General features: G+C 40.4%; 1 protein-coding gene across 4 annotated transcripts in view; it reads right to left on the minus strand.

Annotated features, from left to right (window-relative positions):
• The window catches only part of gabrg3 (gamma-aminobutyric acid type A receptor subunit gamma3), a 506,296-nt gene that overhangs the window by 55,341 nt on the left and 426,515 nt on the right, over positions 1-24,440 (minus strand). For all 4 annotated transcript variants that reach the window (XM_062975361.1, XM_062975360.1, XM_062975359.1 and 1 more), the window contains exon 6: positions 20,733-20,870. In XM_062975361.1, coding sequence (XP_062831431.1) covers positions 20,733-20,870 — 138 coding nt within the window. The remainder of the gene's footprint in view (positions 1-20,732; positions 20,871-24,440) is intronic.

Here is a 24,440-nt window from a genome sequence, read left to right on the forward strand (position 1 = left end):
GTATTTTGATATAACCCCCCCCCCCCCCCAATGTACTAGCAAACTGAAATGGTTAAAGACAGGCAGTGAAGTGTGACATAGTTTATACACTGGAAAAGAATTATTTTCTATTATAAGCTAAACCTTTAAAATAAAGTAAAAATATTGCCTGGAATACAAGCACAGCTGATTGTATCCAAAACTCTGTATAGGGCATATAAGAGGCATGATCATCTGATTCTTCAGTGAACTTAGGTGCGGTTTATTTTCCTTTACTTATCACTAATAAAACAAAATTTATTTTTCTGCCCTTTAATTCTTCTCCTTTTTACATCGTATTTGCTATTTCCAGTCAGTAATTTTTTTAAGGTGCATTAATTTATTTTTAATTTACATTCTATTTCTATTTCTACAACTATGATTAAACAAACTACTTACAGATGTGACTTTGAGGGATTTGCTGCATATTATTTTCTGTCTTTGTTGCACACCCTTCTGTTTAAATTATCACAGCTATGAAATTACAACATAAAATTAGTTTGTGTCTTGGAAGACAGATCCTAGTGGAAGAGCTGTATGTGGAGAGGCAAAAATTGAAAACCAGGGAAAAATCTGAAAATATGTTTGGGGGACTGGGGCTGGAGAACCATATCTCATCATGGTTTTGATTATTTGAGGACAGTTTGAGGGACTAAATGTTGTGTGGAAATTTTCATGAGGCTTAGAAGATTGACTTGGGTTAGGGATGGGGTCAGAATAAAGCAGTTCATACTTTCACTACATTCTACCTGCTACTTAGAAGTATGCTCATGTGAAGTTTGGAATTTTTCTTTAGTGGCCAAAGCTGCACACTTAAGTTTTTCAAAAGGAGGAAAATACAGAAATAAAATGAGATCAAGCAAAGAGCTGAAATACATGAGGTACAATTGAAATTACTTGAGCCACCCTGTTCTTATTAGACTATTCAAATTAAAGTATGATTCATCTTAGTTACATGACTTCTGCAAAAACCGGCCTTCATCACCCTTGTTCGGTTATTATAAAGACACGTATAAAATTGGCAGTATTTTGAGAAGTTTTATATCCTTTCCCTTTCCATTTACTGGTTCTAGTTAGAAGATATATGAAAAGGAGTCATGTGACTTCCTGTGTTGGGAAAACTCATTAGATTTTCAATGTTTGAAGATAATGTTTGAAAAGTATGAAGTAAATGAAAACATGAACTTCATGACAACTATTCAGATTGAAGTAAAAAACAAATCTCATTTGCTCTATAATGCACAATAAAATTTTATGCTTGCTTTTCAAAATATATGGGAAGAATATATTCTACAATGCTGTCTCGGGACTTTACTGCATGAGGGAGGAAAATTGGCATTGCATATCCCGCTGTCGATTTGCCTCCTGCCTGCTATTAACTTGTCTCTTGATATTGATGGGAAAAACCCATCAATAGCTACCAATCCTGTAATGTCCCCATCATCTTCCCTGTGTGATGGCTCCATTCTGCTTTTGTGCCAGCATGCAGACACTGAAGTGACATTAGGGAGTGAGTTTCTCTTCCTTGCTTGTTGCTATTACCACATTGTTTACTTTATAATTTGCCTTTTTAAAAATTAGCTATGGCCAGAACTGCAATTTGCTAATAATAATAATAATAATAATAATAACAACAACAACAACAACAACAACAACAACAACAAATAATGAAAATGAGAGAGCAGAGCTGAGAGGATATTCAGAAATAAATTACAAGACCACAGACCAGTGACTCAGTCAAATTGTGCAAATGCAGAGATGTGTGATAAAGGGAGTGCTCATTGCTGGTGTGTATCTGGTATTGGTGATTGATATTGTCATGGAGCAGCTTTGTGTAATAAAGTTCTTAACATTATAAAATAATTTCTGCTAGTTTTACCCTACCTCCTTCCAGCCCATTTTTACAGCCAGCAGTCGTATCTGATTGAGACAATAACAACTGAAAGCAGTAAGGCCTTCCTGAATGCTAGTGAATTTCCTGGGATTAATAGTAAACTCTCAGAAAACTGCCTTGAAAAATTGTCTTTCATGCAGTTTTGATTTGTAGACTTGGAAGAACACCAAATTACATATTTGAAACCTCTGTGAATATTTTATTCTAAAGATCAGGGGTTTACACTGCATTATTAATAAGTTGTAAGACTCTATTTTTAAAGAGGCTTTCTGAAAGTTTCTAGATAGAAATAACCATTAGATATTGAAGCCTTTCATGTTATAAATGCTGCATAATTGTGGACCATAAAGCCAATGAGTAATTATACAATTAATGTTTTTTGGTAATTTTTGAGAACTGAACTGAAACAACATCCTTTCTTATTTGCACTGATCAAATTCAATAGGTACAACCATTCCTAGCATGGAGACCGCCAAGTTGTATTGGCCGGTCATATGGGTGTTCAAGATGAGGAGCCTCTCAGAAAATAAGAAGAGCCAAACTTCATCAAACTGTTGAATACACAGAGATTCAAATATGGGCCTTTAACAGTTTTAAACACAAAACTTTGAGACAGAATGAGTGAATCAATCCATTTCAACTTCTCAGAGATTGTTTCTGTGCCTTCAACTCTTTTCTGATTTATGACAACTCTAAAGGGACCACATCATAAGGTTTTCTGGGGATGAACATGTGTGACTTTCCAAGGCCAACCAGTGGGTTTCCATGGCTGAGCAGGGAATCAAACCCTAGTCTCCAGATTCACAGTTCAGTGCTCAAACCATTACACCATATTGACTCATAGTCTCTCATATTAGAACGTTTTACATTTCAATTTTTAAAATTCTCATTATGAAAACATGTTGCGAAATTCTTATTAAATTTGAGCTGGAACAAAATTTGTCCTATTCCTACTAAGTGCAAGGGGTGGGGGAAGGATGCAGAGGAAAGGATCGCTTTGCTCCACTATCTTATAAATTGGAAGAAGGATGAGAACAATGCTACATATTATTTTGATTGTCATTTCTAGCACTTCAAGCAGAGTTACTGACCTGAGTCTAGTTGGGGGGTGGGGAGGTGGCAAAGAAAGTTTCTCCCCAAGAAAATTTCTAGTTTTTGCAGAGTATGAAATCATTCACATCTGGACGTTTTATATGTGTTGTATTTACATTCACTTGCTGACTGTGTCTACTCCTTTTCTTTGGATGCTTAAACTATATTTCTAAAAGCTCAACTAAAGTTTTAAAATTGCTGCAATACTAGACATTTGGAGACTGCAGGAAATTTTAATGCAAAGGCATAATTCTTATTTGGAAGGCAATGCAATTATTTTGTTCTCTCTGAAGCTTTACCCCAGAACATGGCCCTATGCCATTTAGTAAGGTTTCATAGTACCATGATTCAGATCAGTTGAAAGTGTTCAAAAATTTTACTGAAAAGAATCAAAATTTGTTTTTAAAAAGCCAGACCCTAAAAGAGACCAGCTTGGTTCTATAGAACAATACTGTACACATTTTGAGATATATAATTTTATTCCTGTAAGCTGAAAATGGATCTATGCAATGCTATAGGTATTAATGTGGCTGTCCCTTTATAAAGATCTTATGCCCTGAACAATGAGCAAAAGTATTTTAAAGTAAGAGAAACAGTAACACTTTTAGGCAAGGAGACATTTTTCATTTTCAGCTGTTTTCCAGTGGGAGGAACCTTGAAGTAAGGATTTAAATGTGCAGATATTTTATACATTCTAATTGATTTTCTAGAAAAGGCTTCATAATGAGTCTGCAATATCTTAAATCCTGTTGTGAATTCAATAATTGCAATTCAGATAGTTGTGAGGAAAATAAAATAAACTGCAACATTACAAAGCTGCGAGATTTGTCATTAATTTAGCTGTCACTTAGCGATTGGCCTTGTTTGTTTCCCATTAGTATTCTTCTACAATAATACTAGACTGCTTTTTCTATTGCAATTAATACATGCTATTTCAGAACAATATTATCACACAAAACTAGGATGCTGTGATGATTGGGAATGTTTCAGTTTTCAGATATTGGAGATGTTTCCATTTTGAGGTGTTGTTGGACTCCAGATATCATCGGTTGTTGTCAATAGAGCAAATGGTGACAAGATTTGCAGTCCAACAGCACCTGGAGGATCACATATTTCTCATCCTGTCCCCAACCTTATTTCCTATGTTAAGGCTGTCTCTTGTATGGACTCTTGAATTTATAAAAGTTCCAGTATTTAAGGCCTATGACTTAAGGTGACAACATCTTTTTGTTTACCTCTGACTAAAATACTTTGCATTACAAATTCACAGTGTGCAAGCTAGCACTAGAAATAAATTAAGAAGTTTGTTAGATCACATTTACAGCTTCAATTTACATCCAATTCCTAGGACGTAAAAATGTATATAAGCACTCCTTTGGAGTCATCAAATAGACAGGATGTGTTAATTTTAAGCTACTAGCGATACATGGTAGAGGATATCTTTTCAAACCATGCACTAAAAATCTCCCCATACTTCCCAGAATGTTAATCCTGTTAAGATCACTGATATGATAGGCAACCTCTAATCTGACATCAAGACCAGTAGAAGCTGTCAGAGCTTTGAAAAATGTCAGCAAAACTCTGGGAATACAACAATTAATACCCATCAAATAGATGGTAGTTCAGATTTCATTGGAAGTCAAGAGTCAAGTAGGAGTTTAATTTTAAGGATCACATACATTCTGTCTGTATGCACTTTTGTGAGTGTGTTTGGGAATGTTATAAATATAATATTGCTTTATTTTAGCATGTAAATTATCTATAAAGCCAAGGCACATTAGAGTGACTAATGGAAAGCAAGTACAAGGTATTTCTATGCACACTATTCAGAAGTAAGTCTCATTGAATTAAATGGGAATTACTATTAAGTTTTGTAAAGAATAGCAGGCAAAACCAGAAAAGACTCCTGGTACTTTGTGCTAATTACATTACAATCTCATGTGCTTTTCAAAGTTGTACAACCCTATCACACACTTCTATTAAAATGGCAGTAAATACAAATCTGAAAGTATTGTTGAGAATAGCAAAACAAAGTAGAGCATTTTGAATGTTCAGAAATATGTTCCCTGAACTACTCTAACAAAAGATTTTTTTTAACAAAACAATATTTCAAATACATAGAAAACGGTTGTATGGAAAACTCCTTGGGAAACTTACTAAAACTATGATTGAAGGCATACACAGCACAAATAAACAAAGTGTGTGGATAAGAGCGGAGGGGAAAGAACTTGCCAAACTCCAGAAACACCTTGGAGGAAGAAGGCAGTGGAGCTTACTTAAGGGACCATCCAGCCTTTGGCTACAGCTCTGCAGCCTCCCTCCCCCACTCCACGCCAGTGTGTGGATAAGAGCGGAGGGGAAAGAACTTGCCAAACTCCAGAAACACCTTGGAGGAAGAGGGCAGTGGAGCTTACTTAAGGGACCATCCAGCCTTTGGCTACAGCTCTGCAGCTTCCCTCCCCCACTCCACGCCAGTGTGTGGATAAGAGTGGAGGGGAAAGAACTTGCCAAACTCCAGAAACACCTTGGAGGAAGAGGGCAGTGGAGCTTACTTAAGGGACCATCCAGCCTCTGGCTACAGCTCTGCAGCCTCCCTCCCCCACTCCACGCGAGTGTGTGGATAAGAGCGGAGGGGAAAGAACTTGCCAAACTCCAGAAACACCTTGGAGGAAGAGGGCAGTGGAGCTTACTTAAGGGACCATCCAACCTTTGGCTACAGGGGAAAGAACTTTGTATAGCTTCTGTCCTATTGAGCTGCTGCCTGCTGAGCACTTTAAAAACCAGATGTTCGTCAAACACTTTGTGGGGACAGTGTTGTCGTCATTAATGCACTTTTAAGTGTAGAAGGGGCACCAATAAGCACTTTCCAGTAGAACTGAACTGCTGCACTGCACTTTATGAACTAAACCGCTTACCACCTATATTACACCAATATTTATTATGATAACATCAAATACCTATTGCTGGACCCTTCTTTGGACTTGAATTAAGCACTATAGCACTTTGGCACTGAGTTCGTTACAACCACAGTCAACATCTGTAGTGATCAAGGTGTGTTAGTAGCTAGAGTATTAATTAAGGGTCAGGGACACAAATAGGAGGGTGGGAAGGGAGGGCAGTGGTTAGAGGCCATTGGGCCAGTGCAATTACCATCCATAGATAACAATATAAACAACACTGAAGCACTGGAGCACTCTTATAGGGTTGGGGTAAAGAAATTAACATCTTAACTCCTATGCTGAGTATACTACTGCTTCCAATCAGAACATCAGTATAACCCTCAAAGGAGGTAGGAGTAGGAAGCAGCGGTAATATGATCCTCACGTGTGAAAGTGAGTCTACAACTATGGTAGACCATGTAGGGAGAGGGTGTGCATTTAGCAGCTGGGGGGCCCCCATCGAAGTTATCCAGGGGAGGGGGAGATATGGGAAAGGGAGGCATAACTTAATTCGGCCTAGGGTGAGAAATAGAGTGCTTGTAGATCTAAAACGGCCTCCTGACATAGTAAAGTTGGGTGCCCAGGTTGGCGGACCCTCCGATCTGAAGGTGGTGCTGCTGAACGCCAGGTCTGTCAACGGTAAAGCTGCAATCATCCAGGACCTCATCCTGGATGAGCGGGCAGACCTGGCGTGCATAACGGAGACCTGGTTGGACGAGGCTGGGGGAGTTAACCTCACCCAGCTTTGTCCACCAGGATATACCGTGCAGCACCAACCAAGATCTGGAGGGAGGGGAGGAGGGGTTGCAGTGGTCTATAAGGAGTCCATCCCCCTGACCAGGTGCCCCATCCCGCAGTCTACCTTGTTTGAGTGTGCTCATCTGAGGGTAGGGAGCCGGGACAGTTTAGGGATTCTGTTAGTGTACCGACCACCCCGCTGCACTACAGTCTCCCTGCCTGAGCTAGCTGGGGTGGTCTCGGGCCTGGCTTTGGAGTCCCAACGGCTCATTGTGCTGGGGGACTTCAATGTCCATGCCGAGGCCACTCCCTCCGGTGCGGCTCAGGACTTCATGGCCGCCATGGCAACCATGGGGCTGTCCCAATTAGTATCTGGCCCTACCCACAGAGCAGGGCACACACTTGACTTGGTTTTCTGCCAGGGATGGGAGGAAGGTGGCGGTGTGGAGGAGCTCACCATCGCTCCTTTGCCATGGACCGACCATCACCTGATCAGGTTTAGAATCACTGCGCCCCCCAACCTCCGCAGGGGTGGAGGACCCAAAATGGTCCGCCCCAGGAGGCTTATGGATCCGGATGGATTCCTGACGGCTCTTGGGGAATTTCCCGCCACCTCGGCTGGTGACCCTGTCGATGCTCTGGTCGCCCTCTGGAACAAGGAGGCGGCTAGGGCAATAGACACGGTCGCTCTGGAATGTCCCCTCTCAAGTACCCGAGCTAAACCATCTCCTTGGTTCACCGAGGAGTTGGCAGCGATGAAGCGAAAGAAGAGGGGACTAGAGGATGTGTGGCGTTCGGAGCCGAGCGAGCCAAACCGAACACGGCTGTGTTCCTATCTTAGGGCATATGCCGCGGCAATAGATGCTGCAAAGAACATTTTCTTTGCAGCTAATATTGCGTCTGCAAAGAACCGTCTGGCGGAGCTGTCCCGAGTTGTCAGAGGTTTGTTATATCCCGTCCCTCAAGACGGGATCCCTGACAACTCGGCAGCCCGCTGTGAAGCATTTGCTCGGTTCTTTGCGGACAAAGTCGCTTTGATCCGTTCTGGCTTTGACACCATATTAACGGCAGTCTCCGAGGATGTAGCAAGAGCACCTGCTTGTCCTATTTTGATGGATTCGTTTCAATTGGTTCAGCCTGAGGACGTGGACAAGGTGCTTGGAGAGGTGAGGGCTACCACATGCATCCTAGACCCCTGCCCATCCTGGCTAGTGAGAGAAGCCAGAGGGGGATTGGCCGAGTGGGTGAAGGTGGTGGTGAATGCCTCCCTTCGGGAAGGTATATTTCCAGCGAGCCTTAAATTGGCTGTGATCAAACCGCTGTTGAAGAAGCCATCACTGGACCCCACTCAATTGGATAGCTATCGGCCTATTTCCAATCTCCCCTTTTTGGGCAAGGTCGTGGAATGTGTGGTAGCCGCACAACTCCAGGCATTCTTGGTTGACACTGATTTTCTAGATCCGGCGCAGTCTGGTTTCAGGCCGGGGCATGGTACCGAGACAGCCTTGGTCGCCTTAGTCGATGATCTACGCCGGGAACTGGACAGGGGGAGTGTGTCCCTGCTGGTTCTGCTGGACCTCTCAGCGGCCTTCGATACCGTCAATCACGGTATCCTTCTGGGGCGCCTTGCCGGGATGGGTCTCGGAGGTACTGTTTTGCAGTGGCTCCGGTCCTTCCTGGAGGGGCGTTCCCAGATGGTGTCATTGGGGGACACCTGCTCGGCCCCACAACCATTGACTTGTGGGGTCCCGCAGGGTTCAGTACTGTCCCCCATGTTGTTCAACATATACATGAAGCCGCTGGGAGAGATCATCAGGAGTTTCGGGGTTCGGTGTCATCTGTACGCAGATGATGTCCAGCTCTGTCACTCCTTCCCACCTGTCTCTAAGGAGGCTGTTCAGGTCCTGAACCGGTGTCTGGCCTCTGTGTCGGACTGGATGAGGGCGAACAAATTGAAACTGAATCCAGACAAGACAGAGGTCCTCCTGGTCAGTCGCAAGGCTGAACAGGGAATAGGGTTACAGCCTGTGTTGGACGGGGTCGCACTCCCCCTGAAGACACAGGTTCGCAGTCTGGGGGTTCTCCTGGACTCATCGCTGAGCCTGGAGCCCCAGGTCTCGGCGGTGGCCAGGGGAGCCTTTGCACAACTAAGACTTGTGCGCCAGCTGCGCCCGTTCCTTGGGAGGTCTGACTTGGCCATGGTGGTCCACGCTCTGGTTACATCCCGTTTGGACTACTGCAATGCTCTCTACGTGGGGTTGCCTTTGAAGACGGCCCGGAAGCTCCAATTAGTACAACGGGCGGCAGCCAGATCAATAACTGGGGCGGCTTATAGGGAGCGTACCACCTCCCTACTTAGCCAGCTCCACTGGCTGCCGATATGCTACCGAGCCCAATTCAAAGTGCTGGTTTTGACCTATAAAGCCCTAAACGGTTCTGGCCCAATCTACTTGTCCGAACGTATCTCCTCCTATGAGCCAGGAAGATCCCTAAGGTCATCTGGAGAGGCCCTGCTCTCGGTCCCGCCTGCCTCACAGGCATGGCTGGTGGGGACGAGGGACAGGGCCTTCTCGGTGGTGGCTCCCCGGCTGTGGAACACCCTCCCCAGAGAAATACGGCAAGCCCCAACCCTTTTGAGTTTTAGAAAAGCCCTGAAAACATGGCTATATGCCCAGGCTTTTGAAGATTAAACGATAATGACGACCCGGACTGATTTACGGCTACAGCACGAGGATTTTGGAGGAATGGATTTTAATCATATGTTTTTATATTTTTTATATTGTTTTAATTGTTTTATTGAATTTTTATAGCTGTTTTAATTATGTATAGGCATCGAATTGTTGCCAATTTTGTACGCCGCCCTGAGTCCCTTCGGGTGAGAAGGGCGGGATATAAATGTTGGAAATAAATAAATAAATAAATAATGTCAGTTCTATGCTTGTCTTACCCAAGCCATTTAATTATTTATTCTCTAGGCTAACAAGATATATAATACATTTGTACATGACCCCAAAATTACATATATAAATTCTAGTAGTTTCACAAACAAATTCTTTTGTAGAACTGAAATGAATAAGCCATTTGGTATGCATGGAAAACATTAAGTGATTCATGAATATGAATAAATACCTTATGTCGATTTGTATAGCTTGTGGATTCTAAGAATTTATTTTCTTCATTTTCTTTTAAAGGTTTATTTTATGATTTTAGTACACCAGCATGTTCTGTGATTCCTTTACCCTAAGACAGGAATCATCCATTTTTTAATTATCCCCAAACGACATTATGATTAGGAACATAACAAAATTACCTAGAACCCAGTTTAGGTGGTTTAGTTCACCATGGAGGAGGTGAGGTTCACAGATTCTTTGTGCATGGTCTATCAGGGCTTTGAACTAAACAACCTAAACTGGGCTCTACAGGCCAATGGATACTCCACCACAGACATCAGAAGAGTTGTAAGGCCAAGAACAAGCCATGAGAATAAAGACAAAGATCCACCCAGAGGAAAAGTGTTCTTACCATACATCAAGGGAACCACTGACCGCATAGGCAAGCTGATGAAGAAACACAACCTACAAACTATCTACATACCTACTAAGAAAATCCAACAAATGCTACATTCAGCCAAGGACAAGAGGGATCCTCTCACCTCTGCAGGAGTCTACTGTATACCATGCAGCTGTGGGCAAGTCTACATAGGGACCATCTGTTAGGGATTCATCTTCTTTAGAAGAGGAAGGGGAGCAGGAAAGTGTTCATGAATCAGAGGGGGAGTTGGAATCTGAGGAAGAGATTTTGCAAGTACCCACAGTTCAGGAGAGGCGAAAGGAAACAGAGCAGAGACTTCGTTCAGCTAGAATAGCTGCCAGAAATGCAGCTGAGTAATTGGGAACCACCTTAGCAGTTGTGGGGGAACTCGGGGCTATAAATCAGAAGCAGGTGCAGTCAGCTTTTGCTGGTAACAAACTGACTCTAAACCCAAGCCTTTGCTTCTCTTGTGCCTGCATCTGGGAAACTGCTCCTAAGGATTTATTGCTGTTTCTTTGTCTGAAGTGAGACTGCTACTTGATTTGGAAATTGATCAGAGACTTAAGAACTGTGTTTGCCCTAAGATTTCTTTGCTTTCTTTTACATTATACCACTGAGTGTGCTGTTCTTTATGTTTTGCTGAAGTAAAGCAGTTTTCATTTACTTATCACATTGTTTTAAGGCTGTTCTTTAAAGACAAAACATTACACTACCAAACGCAGTGCCCTAACATGAATCAAGGAACATGAAAGGCACTGCAGACTAACACAACCAGAGAAGTCAGCAATAGCAGAGCACTTGATGAACCAACTTGGTTTGGGAACACAGAAATGCTGGACCACTCTAACAACTACCATGTCAGACTACACAGAGAAGCCATTGAAATCCACAAGCATGTGGACAATTTCAATAGAAAGGATGAAACCATGGAAATGAACAAAATCTGACTACCAGTATTAAAAAACTCTAAAATCAGAACAGTAAATAAGGAACAACACCCTAAAAACAGAGGAATTCCAGACATGAATCAATCAGGGGCAGCTAACAACTCTGAACAAAGGATTCCCCCAGGCAGGAAGAAGTCAGGAGATGAAGCTATTCAATGCTAATTTAGGTGATTCATTACAACATTCACACTGGCCTCCAACTAACAAGAGTTCTCCTCCCACCCTGGACCTTCCACAGATATATAAACCTTCCTTTCTTATTTTTTTCCCATATACTTCACAACCTCTGAGGATGCCTGCCATAGATGTGGGTGAAACGTCTGGAGAGAATACTTTTGGAACATGGCCACACAGCCTGGAAAACACACAACAACACTGTGATTCCAGCCATGAAAGCCTTCGACAACACATATACTGGGAAAACATAATACTTATATTAGAAAACCTATATTGAATGTAATCACATTAGAAATTAGAAATATATAAAAAAGCACAGGAGCATGGATGAATGTAACTCTTGAAAATACATTCTCTCCTATAGCACATATTAAAGTGCAGAAAAGATCTGTGGAGGCATCTGGCAATTGTCAACACCTATAGCCTCCGTACCAGGAGAAGAGGGGATACTAATGGAAATTCTTTAAGACAGGGCACTAGTGGAAAGTCAAAAGTATTGAAGTTAAAAAATATGCTATTAGAAACAATGTAAAAGGAGAATTTGTAATGCAAATTGTGATGTTTGAATGATGCCTATATGATGCATGCACAGAGGCGGTCCAACCATAAGGCGAAATAGGCATTTGCCTGTGGCACCATCGTCCCGGGGGCACCATCGTCCTGGGAGGAGGGCACCACTCTCCACCTCCTTCTCTTTCGGGCCTTCCAGCGGCCGCGCTGGGCCTTCCGGCCAGCGCAGACCCACCTTTGCACCACGCAAGCCCACCTTTGGGGCCTTCAGAGATTGTGAGGTCTGTAGGAACTTGGAAGTTAGGTATGTGGGGTTTGTATATCTGTAGAAGGTCCAGGGTGGGAGAAAAAACTTTTCTTTGAAGCAGGTGTGAATGTTGTAATTAATCACCTTGATTAGCATTTAATGGCCCTGTGGCTTCAAGGCCTGGCTTCTTCTTGCCTGGGAGGACCTTCTACAGATATACAAACCCCACATACCTAACTTTTGGGAGGAGTTAGCTGTCCCTGATTGTTTACTGTCTGGATTTCTTCTGTTTTCAGAGTATTGTTCTTTATTTATTGTCCTGATTTTAGAGGTTTTTTTTTAATACTGAGGGCTATCTGGGTTATCTAAGTCCACACTGCCCTATATCCCTGTTCAATGTTTAGTGCTAAATTTGCAAATATAGTAATTCCTACATAACATTACCATGTATTGAACTGCTTTTTCTATTGATTTGTTGTAAAACATGATGTTTTGGTGCTTAATTTTTAAAATCATAATGTAATTTGATGTTTTATAGGCTTTTCCTTTATACTTCCTTATTATCCAACATTTTCGCTTATCCAACGCTTTTATTTTTCAGTGATTGGTTTGGGGGGGTGCCAAAATTCTGTTCGCCTACACTTGAAAAATACCTAGGGCCGGCTCTGTGCATGCATATGATTATAAAGGATATATAAACCCAAGCAATTCTATTGTTCGATACCCTGTTTCCTGGACAACCAGCAGGGTCCAAAATTTTCACTTTTGCAGACCTCAGGAACTCTCTTTGCCTCTTTACCTCAAGCCTAACCTCTTGCCGTAACACAGTCAGTAGCAAACATGGTGGGTAGAAATGGCCTCTCTTTCTCTTGCTTTAGGTGGCATAAAAGCTTAGTGATGTGATGTCTACTTTAGATGTATTTTAAGATGTTTATTTCTCTGGTTTAATGGTTTTAACTATATTGTTCTGTCTGCGTTTTAATTATTGTATTTTGTATTCTTTGCTTTCTGGGCTTGTTCCCTATATTAGCCATCCCGAGTCTCTTTGGGGAGATGGAGGCAGATTATAAGAATAAAGTTGTTGTTGTTGTTGTTGTTGTTGTTGTTGTTGTTGTTATCATTATTATTTTAGTCAAACACCAGTCTTGAGAAAGCCAATACAGATAGTTCTGTGACATAATCACTTGTGACCTATGACAAGGAGAACAATACCACTAACTCTAGTTTCTAGCCCTTTTTCCTCTGGCATCCTTGTCTACAACATGTGGATTTGAAATTAATATCTGAACCTTTCTCTAAGTCATAAATATATTTTCACATTTAGACATTTACATTTGCTCATAAAATATTGCAACTCCCATTTATCCTGGTTTCATTTGTTACTGATTGCTGAACCACATAATTACCAGGATTTAATAATATGTTAATTGCATCTTAGCAAGGAAATGTCTTTAACCACAAAGATGTATTATTGATGTGAACAATTGCACCATAAATCACTGAGTTACAGATCAGTGTTTGTTCTTCCAGTACAATGTGTCCCAATACAGAAGAAGAAGAAGAAGAAGAAGAAGAGCCCACTTGATCTACTGAAGAATTCATCACTTCTTATTAAAGTACCAGGAACTTCCATTACATTTTGATTTATCTAGGCTATTTTAGTATCATTTATAACTTTTAGATGGTGCTTAGCTTCATGTAAAGTTTTTAATGTACCAAGTGGTGAAGATTTTGATTATGTGATAATTTTTTTTAATTCCTGGGGTTATTCACCTGATAATTTCTAGTTCATGTAGACTCACACCCACAATCATTGGGTGGAGGAAAAAAGAGGTCTGAACTAAGAACATACAGATAGATTTAAAATAATATCTGCACTTGTGACATATTTTAATGTTAAAAAAGAGATCTCCAAATTGAAGAAATTGCATTAAAATGACAACTAGAGTTCAGTAACAAGTGTAAAATGAAATAAAATAGGGCAAAACTCAGACATTCATATGCATTTGTGTCTGTACACACACAAACAGATATATAATTTTTGCTGAAAGAATAAAATCTCAGTTAATAATATATTGATCCAATGAAAAGCTGCTGTTATGAAAAGAGTTCCATGGTGGGGTGTCATAAGAAAGGGAACTGAACTATTGAAAACATAGGAGAGATTGAATAAAGCCCATGCTGGTTCATACCTATATCATTAAAAGATCTCCAAGAAGGACAGTCTGTGGCATAACAGAACAATGTAGATATGGGAAGTCAGCAAGTGGGATCTGTGGTTTCAGGGCTGGTTTTGAGGGCTAGGCATTAGGATTGTGGTGCCAGTGGAACAAGCCATGAATTACTGCTCCTGGAAAAATCATAATCTCCCCGCTGCCCATGGGGCATGGTCAATATGATCTTCTCATTGCCTCAGCTACAGTGATTTTTGCTAGCCCTCCTTATTGGCTGGGACAGGTCAGGACTGTGACCCACCTTGACTGGCATCTAACACTTGATGTGGAGTCAATGTCCATTGGTGAACCTATGTAAATAAATGATTATGATGATCACAATGACGATAGAATTGGTGCAGATAGGGAAAATCTAATTTCTTAATGAAAACAAAGGGTCACAAATACTCAAAACAAGTGTTGACATGGTATGATTTCTGCCTAGTGTTCTGCATGAATATTTTAAATAAAACTGTTGACAATCTTACTGCCCTGTTATAAAACTATTAGCTGTGCCCAGCCATGCGATGCTGTGGCAAATTGTGGTGGTGTTGGAAATAAAGTAGTGAAGAATTGGCAGTAGTTAGTATATGTTAGTTTCTAAAGTATGTGAATATATAATATTTCTGGCTGTTAGTTGTTCTGTCTGTTGGAGGCAAGTCTGAAGGCCACAGTTTTGCAGAATGTTCTGGATGCAATGGGTTTTCAGCTTCAAACCCTGTGTGCTTCTCCCTGGGGGAATGTTTGGTTGGGAAGGTGTTAGGTGGCCCTGATTTTTTCATGTCTGGAATTCCCCTGTTGTTAGAGTGTTGTTCAGAGTGAACCCAGTTCAAAGCAGGAAATGGGCGATGGCATTCAGTTGTGTGGACGGGACCCTAGAATATCGAGGTAGGTAAATCACACTATTTGCTTTGAGTTGGGTTATCTGAGTCCAGACTGCCATATAATCCAGTTTAATGGGCATTTTATTGAACTGTTGAAGGGAGTTTAGGCATTCCTTCCCCCCAATATATTATTTCCTTGGTTTGAGAGCACCCCCATTACCCTTTGTTGTGAGGACCCTCCGATGATGATGATGATGATGATGATGATTATTATTATTATTATTATTTTCTGATCCCCCCAAGGACCCCCCCCATTCCCCTCTCTATTGGCTCCATATTATTATTAGTATTATTTTAATTCTTATTATTTTCTGTTCACCCCAAAGATCCCCCATTCCCCTCTGCATTGGCCCCTTATTATTATTATTATTGACACAACGACGTTGTATGACACAGCAAACAAGATAGATATGCTGGATTTCGTTTCACAAAATCACAAGTCGAACACTTCCCAAGTGTCTAGGACTGTGTGATGTATTTTCGGATGATGCGTGCAGATCCTAGTAAGGTGGCCTTTTGCAGTTGGCAGATCGTAATTTTGTCAATGTCTATTGTTTCCAAATGCCGGCTGAGATCTTTTGGCACGGCACCCAGTGTGCCCATCACCACTGGGACCACCTGCACTGGTTTCTGCCAGAGTCTTTGAAGTTCAATCTTGAGGTCCTGATAGCGGCTGAGTTTTTCCTGTTGTTATTATTATTATTATTATTATTATTATTATTATTATTATTATTATTATCTCCTCACCCCAAAGTCCCCCCATTTTCCCTTACCTGTCCATTGCCCCCCAATTCCACTCTGTTCAAGGACACCCCTATTATTTTCTCATCCTCAAAGAGACCTTCAAATTTCCCCTCATCGCCTCAGAATTGTTTGGAGGTGGCACTGAGGCAGAATTGTTTGGAGGCCTAGTCGAGGCCTTGTTGCATCCTCGGAGCCAGAATTGTTTGGAGGCCTAGTCGAGGCCTACTCATGGCCTCGGAGCCTTCGCTCTCCCCCCTTCCACACAGGGCCGTGAGGCCTACAGTTTGCTAGACCACCTTGGTCTCCGAGAGAGTAAACCGCTTTCACTGTCCTCTCTGTGTCCTCGGGCGATGTGGATGGAGGATGGTGGCAAAGATGGTGGTGGTGCGGAAACAGGCCAGTGAATGCAGGAGCATATTGGAGGGGGTGGGGGAGTGTGTGGCTCACGCGCTGCATCCTGTTTCACGCCTGCGCAGATGGGCTTTTCTTGTTTTTTGGGTTTTTTGAGCCATGGTTTTGTCCTTGATGTTTGGTTTTGTTGTCAGAACCTAGCGGCAAGGATGGTGGGTTTTGTTGCCAAGTTCTGTGGTTCTGGGTTGTGTAGTTTCATTGTCTACTTTTAGGTAAAAAGTCCAGAAGCTTTTATATATATATATATATATATATATATATATATATATATAGATTTTGCAACATCACTTTGAAAACTAGGGACCTTGTCACACAGTCCAGCTGGGCTGTTATGTCTCACTGGCTTTTGCCGGCAATAGGGAAGGTGTGTGGGCTGACTCGTGGTGCCCTGTGCATCCTTTCTTTTCCCCTCATCACACATGGAGAGTGGGAAAGGGTGTGTTGGCACTCTTCCCCTCCCCATCACATAGCAAAAAAAGGGTTGCACCCTTTCGGCCATCAAACGGGCTTTTGGGGCCAAAAGTATGGGTAGCTCAGTTGGAGCTACCCACACAATGCTTTCCTCCATGTAGTGGAGGGTGAAATGCCTTTCAGCAGTTTGCCTCCAATTTGGACGGAAAGTGGGCAGGCCTGCCATGTGTCATTTGATGGCACATGGCAGGCCCTGTCAAAGCTGTGCATTTTTGCCCAATGTGAAGAGGTTCTATGTGTACTTCTTGCTATTATGCTGAAAATAGGATTTTGTGTATATGTGCCTTCAAGTCAGCTGTCAACTTACAATGGTCCCACAAATTTTAAGAGCTATTGTAGAAGCAAAATAGGGGGTTGAGGAACTCCATTAAGAAAAGAGAATGACTGGAATCCTGTTGGGTATTTACATACCAATAAATGTTGTAGTTGCAGTGCTATGCAATGAATCCCATTCTTATTTCTCCCACAGTTCCTACTTACAAGGAAGCAATTCCTGCGATCAATAAAAGAATATATGTTGCACTGGTCAAGTCAGGAACAAAGAGAGAATGCTAATGGGCAGAAACACAGCAACTTTGTCTGGTCAAGACTATTTTCTGTACTATAACTCCAGAATTCTTTTTTTTTTTTTTTACTTTTTCAGAAAACCTTACTTGGGATGGGGTGTTTTTCTTTCAATCCAGATACTTGCTGTACCTTTTAGTGAGAATCGAGCTTCCCCATACATTTACTTGGAGCTTTGTGCTGGCCAATGATCCAAGGATATTCAGACAGACTTGTGTATTTATTATCGGGTGGGACAACAGTTTTCTATAGAAATGAAGTGAATTCCATTAAGTTTAAATTAGAGTTTGCTGATAAGGGCAGTGGAAAAAAGCATTCATTAACTGTAAGGCTTTCTAAGCCTTTGAAACATTATAGAAAAGGCCTGTTAAACTGCAATAAAAGAGAAAAGACTGAGTAGTCAGGAAAGTGCCTTATTTTAGTAGCTTTATTCATATACTTGGGAGCTGATAATTTTGATGCTTAGTATTATTTAATGGAAAACTGACAGCATAATAAATCATAGAGATGATTTGATGTCTTTCATCAATAAAAAACAGTATCAACACTGAAAAGCAAAAAAAGAAAAGGCAGCTGCAAATTAATATCTATGTCTATATTAGTGAATATAGAATAAGAAAAGGGAAATGGAAAATAAGTAAAAATATGAAATAGAAAGCACAACTTTTTAGCATAAAATCTAAACTTTGTCATTTTTATCAGTGTTAAACCTGTGCAAAACTGGCACCCATGTACTGCTTCAGAAGAAAACCTTTCAAAGGCTGTAGTTTACCCAGATTGGTGCACCAGGAATTTATTTTTGTCTTGCCAAAAATGCAAAGCTATCATATGCAAGATAGGAAGATGGCAGCTTTATAGTGGCAATAACTGTCACAGGGCCTCATCAGATAGGGTAAATTTAGCATCCTAGGATGCTTTCACCCTGTCTTGGGGGACAGAGTTCCACGCTGGACATCACACAATGTTGTGTGACTTCTGGTGGAGGCTTCGCCCCCAATCGTGATGGAAGTGTCATTTGAAGCTTCCTCCAAAACATGACAGCCTGCCAGTGGTGTGCTGGCTCCAATGGAGCAAGCATGGGTCCTCTGCAGAATGGCAATGCTTCCCATGTCTGGGGAACGTGTAGCTGAGAGGGAGCTGCAGCTCTTTTTGCTGTGATGCCAGGTAAAGTGGGAAGCTTTGCCTGGCCTTTCTGATGAGGTCCTCTGTCTCTATGCATTTAACCTGATGCTCCACTTAAAATGTCTAGGATAGTGGTTCCCAACCTTTAATCATCTAGGTATTTGTTTTTTTTAACCTGGATTAAACTGAGTAAATCCACTATACTTGGATAAACAAGTTTAGCCTAAAATGTCATCTGGACGCCTCAGGCTAATCAGTTTTTTAGCCCAAGTTTTAGGATTGTGTAGAAGGGCTCAAGACAGTTCTAAGCAGATAATTTGTATTTTATATAGCAGTATAAATGGGGCCAAAGACTTTTAACCATTTCCTTGAGGCAGGATCTACACTGCTATATAATCCAGTTCAAGGCATATAATCTGGATTTTATATGGCAGTGTAGAGCCTGAGGAGAGGGAGGTAGAATTCTTAAAAGGGAGGCAAAGCCTTTATTTCCACCCCCCCCCCCCGGTATGGTGATACCCCTGATAGCGAGAATATATAAGCAGAGGCTGGATGGCCATCTGTCCGGGGTGCGTTGGATGCGATTTCCTGCTTCTTGGCAGGGGGTTGGACTGGATGGCCCATGAGGTCTCTTCCAACTCTACTATTCTATGATTCTATGATTCCATGAGTCACAACTGCCAGGGTTATGCGAGTACCTCTGTAGGGATCATACATGTCATACTGGAGTTAAGCATTGGAGAAGAACTTCCTCTATCCCAACAACTGAGTTAGGATTGGTTTTTGGTGCTCAAACCTCTGGTGATATCAGTAAGTGTCACATCTTGCAACGTATTGCTATCAAATGATTAATGAATAATTTTTGAAGTATTAATATATTCAAAATATTTTCAGAAATAATGTACTCAATGACCTCCACCAAAATATATTTAAGCATAGCAACAGATTGTGTATGAGATTCCTAACTTTCATTCAGTTTAACAGATGGTCCTTTTTCTCACAGTGACAACAGTGGAGCATTAGAATTTTCTTAGATAAGACTAACATTCATCTAGTCCAGGAATCAGTTCCAACAGCAGGCAGCCAGACACCTTTGGAATCTGACATATAGGACACAAAGGAGGTTGTTATCTATAGCACCTGTGTATTAAAGGTCTCTAAAAATATCAATTCCACTGAATTTTCAGGGTTATTAACTGTTTCTCAGAACAGAAAACAATAGTAGCATGGCCATTAGCTATGCTGACTGAAAGATTCTGGGGTTTGTATTTCAAATATGTAATTTAAAAATGTTATCTTAAGAGAAGACGAAAAGTGGTAATCCAAGAATTGTCACCACAGCTTGTAGTGATGTATCTTATCAGGAAATTTTTCTCTAAGGTGTTTTCTCTCCTCTCTTTCAAGACTGTGTCTTACTTACTTTGACAATCTTTTCTAGATTGTCAAAGCCAACATAGGCACCATCACTTTTGCATATGAAGGTCATACCATTTGTCTACAAGTCCATCCCTTTGTATTAATCTTACATTGATGAAATTGATTTGTATATTACATGAAAGTTATGTTGCCTATCCATCATCTGTTGAGTTAGGAGCCCCCGGTGACGTAGTGGGTCTTTAGCCTTGTGACTTGAAGTTTGGGTTGCTGACCTGAAAGCTGCCAGGTTCGAATCCAACCTGGGGAGAGCGTGGATGAGCTCCCTCTATCAGCCCCAGCTCCATGTGGGGACATGAGAAAAGCCTCCCACAAGGATGGTAAAAACATCAAAACATTAGGGCGTCCCCTGGGCAATTTCCTCACAGACGGCCAATTCTCTCACACCAGAAACGACTTGCAGTTTCTCAAGTCACTCCTGACATGAAAAAAAAATAATCTGTTGAGTGTCAGAGGAGAAGGATGCCAAAACTTGATATCTTCCTCCCATCACCTGTGTGGATAATACATTTCTTTCTTGTTATATGCCTTCAGATTGACTTAACATAAGCTTTTCTTGGCAAGATTTATTCTGAGGTTTGACATTGCCTTCCTCTTAGTTGAAGAAAATACAATTTGCCCAAAGATCACCCTGTGGGTTTCCATGCCTAAGCAGGAGTTCAAACTTATATATGCAGTGAAACCCCATGCTTTTGAATGTGGTGATACTTTTGATCTGCGTTTTCTTACTGTAGAAATGGTGGCACTAAAATCTGAAATTTCCAGAATGGAATATTCCTTTTTATAGCATACCTACCTGCTGATGTTTGGACAATATCAGAGGTATTTCTGAGACCCATGAAGTCAAACTGATACAGTCTCCAAGATTTCTGGTCTGCTGCTTCTACTGAGTTTTTTCTCCATCGGTAAATCATTTCTTCTTGAGGATAGCCATCTGTAAATTAAAAGTCTATATTAAATACTTTATAAACTCTTGGTAATGTGAAGGTTTTACACTTTTATTCACAGTTTTAATATAACATGGTACAATAAAATTTAATAGCTCTTCAGAATTACTGACTATAAAATGTCATATGCTAGCTGTAAAAGGACCAATCATATCTTGAGTTTTATATATATAAATATATAAATATATATAATATAATAATATATATAATTGTCAGGTATACCATTTTCAGCTAGTCTAATTGATTTGGGTAGAACCCATGTGTAAGGATTTTCTTGCCCATAAAAGACCTGTGCATATATATGATTTACAATCACTTTTGGCTTTTGACCCCCATTCCTTCTTGACTGATACATACATATGCAATTGATGAAGCAGTACAAAAAAGGATTGCAACATGATTACATCCATATTGTGTTCTGACGCAAGCATATTAGGTTGCCAATTTGGACTGAGTAGGCAATAGGTACAATTTAATTTGTAACTCAGTCCTGAAGACTTAAGAAGGGAGCCAATAAATTTAATGGAGGGAGTTTAAACTGGTTTCACTGTACATGCTAGCATGTGCAGCTCACCCATCTCTCTCTCTCTCAGAAGAACCATTTTAGATGATCTGTAACATTAACAGATCAAATCAACAATTCACATTAATTAAGCTGAGCCACAGAACCAGATTGATGCAGAGTGTCTATCCTTCTGGTTGAAATTCTGGAACAAAACATTTCCAAGTAGCATGAAAGACTCTAGCTATTTTGCATTTCAGAATTATTCCATTAATCACTGACAGAGATAAGGAGACAAACTTGGTCCTGTCTGCATTAATAACTGGTGGTGATTTTCTGTACTTTAAGAGCTGCTAACTTTCAGCAAGCCTGATGATGATTATATACAACAAAAAAAAATCAGTTAATGAACTTCTACTACTGAAATTATTCAACTAATCTAACAATAGTCAAAACCAGAGTTCATGAGTTAATTCTCATGCCTCTTTTCTTTTCACAAAAAACCCCCCAATGCTTCCCAGTTCTTTGAAAAATATTATCAATGCTTTTTTTCTAATCTAAGTTATTAGCTTGTCCATTTCAACCAAGTTCACAAGTTTCAAAAGCCATTTTTGGGCATTAGCATAGTTGTACATTTCCACTTCTGTGCAAGTATCAATCTTGCTGCCGTAGTCAACACTATATTAATTTTCCAAGTTTTTTTTTCATTTTGTCTTCTAGCTATTTCATTTGAAAATTAAAAATATGAAAATATAGTTCCATTTAAAAATTAACTTTCATTTTTGAAAAGAAATATACTGTGTAATTGACCACATTTAGTCCACTCCACAAGTCCACCATATATGAAAAAACAGGCCCCACCTCTTATTCGTTTTTCTAACAGAAGTTTGAGATTGCTTTATGCCTCTCAGCAAATGTTTCTGGTGTTGAATACCAGTTATACATTATTTTATAAATATTCACATTGACCATAATCTCTCCCACTGTTCTAACTGAACAATAGATTCAAATTCTGTGCATAATATTCTAAATATTTTTGTTAATAAAACAATTTTGGGTACACTGAGCCATCAAAAGCAAAGGTGTCTTAGCCATCTAAGTGGACAATTTTGGATTTGGAAATATTTTGGAATTCTAAATAACAGATGCTCAATGTGTACCTGTTTTTCAAAATTAGAAATAGATTGCTACCTCTTTCACAACTACTCCCCCTCTTTGCATTTTTGGCAGCTTACCAGACCTCATGAACTTACTGCAATTGCTCAGCCTATACTGCACCTCTTTGGTATGTAAGCAAGTACTATTACTGTAGTCATCATCCATTATCTTATTCCAGATATAATGATGCATGGTAATATTCTTATGAACATGCACTTTATTATTAATTTCTGAAGGCGTTCTGTAACTCTAAAGATATACATATCTGTGATCGCTAAAAAGTATTTACAATGCCTTAGAAATGTGGTATTCATTTGTAGCCAGTCATTGTTACAGAGTCACGGTTATAATAGATTTCTTTCAGATGAATGAGAAACATTTATATAAAGATGAGAAGGCCAAAACAAATTTATTATCAGATAGACAGTGTTAAAAGTTGCATCAAGAGAGAAAGCTGGTCATATACACACCGCCCCATAAAGTGATTGATTTTAGAATTAAAATTAACTCAAATTGATTTCAACTCCAATATAATGTTGCTTCTTTCATTAGCCTGGTCATAGTTGGAGTCTGATTCATACCATTCAAGATAATCACCTGTGGACATTGCTGAGTTTAAATCTCAGTAGGAATCAGATGGCATTCCCAGTTTATAAATCAGCATCTTCACATGTGCCCTATCACATATCTGCTGCTGGTAAACTGGAGAAAGATTAAAGTGAAAGGAACTTCCCAGTGGCAAGTTCAAATGCAAATTAACAGCTGGTGGCTTACATCTCAAAAGGGTGTTATAGAACCTCTAATTTGAAAAATGTAAGACCTGATGCTGGAATATTAAAGAAATAAGTGTGTCTGTATAAAATAAAATGTCATATCTTTTATGTAAGAAATATACACCAACAACTTGTGGGCACAAAGCCACATAACTTGAAAAAAAAAGATAAGGAAGAAAGTATGTAAGAAAAAAGTAATAGGCAGTGACTAGATTATATATACACAAAACTGAAAAGGTATACCACATAGATACAATACTGTTAATTGAGTGTTAATCTGAAAACAGGCTGATGCCTGATGACAAGCAGCCAGAAACAGAGGATAGTGAAACACTGCGATGATTGGTCCCTTAAGTGACCTCATGTAAATCTCATTTCCCATTGGAAGGGAAGGCTATTCATACTTTAATGGGGATCTGATTCAGATTGGAAAGAGAGGGGGTTAAAATAGTATAAAAATCACCTGTTGATATGAACATTTGTTAAACAGCCTCCAATTAACTAGCTGCCTCCGACAACTTTTATGCTGCTGATGGTGTAGTTGGCATTATAAATTTATTTATTTATTTATTTACAGTATTTATAGTCTGCCCTTCTCACCACAAAGAGGACTCAGGGCGTATCACAATGCACATATACATGGTAAACAATCTATGCCATTAGACATACAACATATAGACAGACACAGAGGCAATTTAACATTTTCCAGCTTCCAGGTTTCATGAGGGTATGCTCGATTCTGGCCACAGGGGGAGCTGCCACTTCATCATCCACTTGTGACACTGAGTCCTTTGATGGAATAGTTCCTCATTCCTTTCTGCATGCTGCTGGAAGTTTTTTATGGGGTCATAAATTAGTTAAATTAGCCTCCCCACATAAAGCAGTACCTAAATTTTCTACTCAACAGATCCAACTGTCTTTCAAGCTGCTTAGGTCAACAGCGAGCTACGCTATTAAATGGTCAGGAGTTCAATCCATCCCGGGCTTTGATCTCATGACCTCTCAGTCAGTAGTGATTTATTGCAGCTGGCTACTAACCATCTGCACCAAGGTAAATATGATTACAATGCTGGCAAGATAAAGAGTAGAAGAACCTCCTGTCTAAATAGCTAACAGGCTATGTT

Source organism: Anolis carolinensis, chromosome 3 (assembly GCF_035594765.1).
Source record: "Anolis carolinensis isolate JA03-04 chromosome 3, rAnoCar3.1.pri, whole genome shotgun sequence".
In the NCBI taxonomy this organism is placed as follows: Eukaryota; Metazoa; Chordata; class Lepidosauria; order Squamata; family Dactyloidae; genus Anolis; species Anolis carolinensis.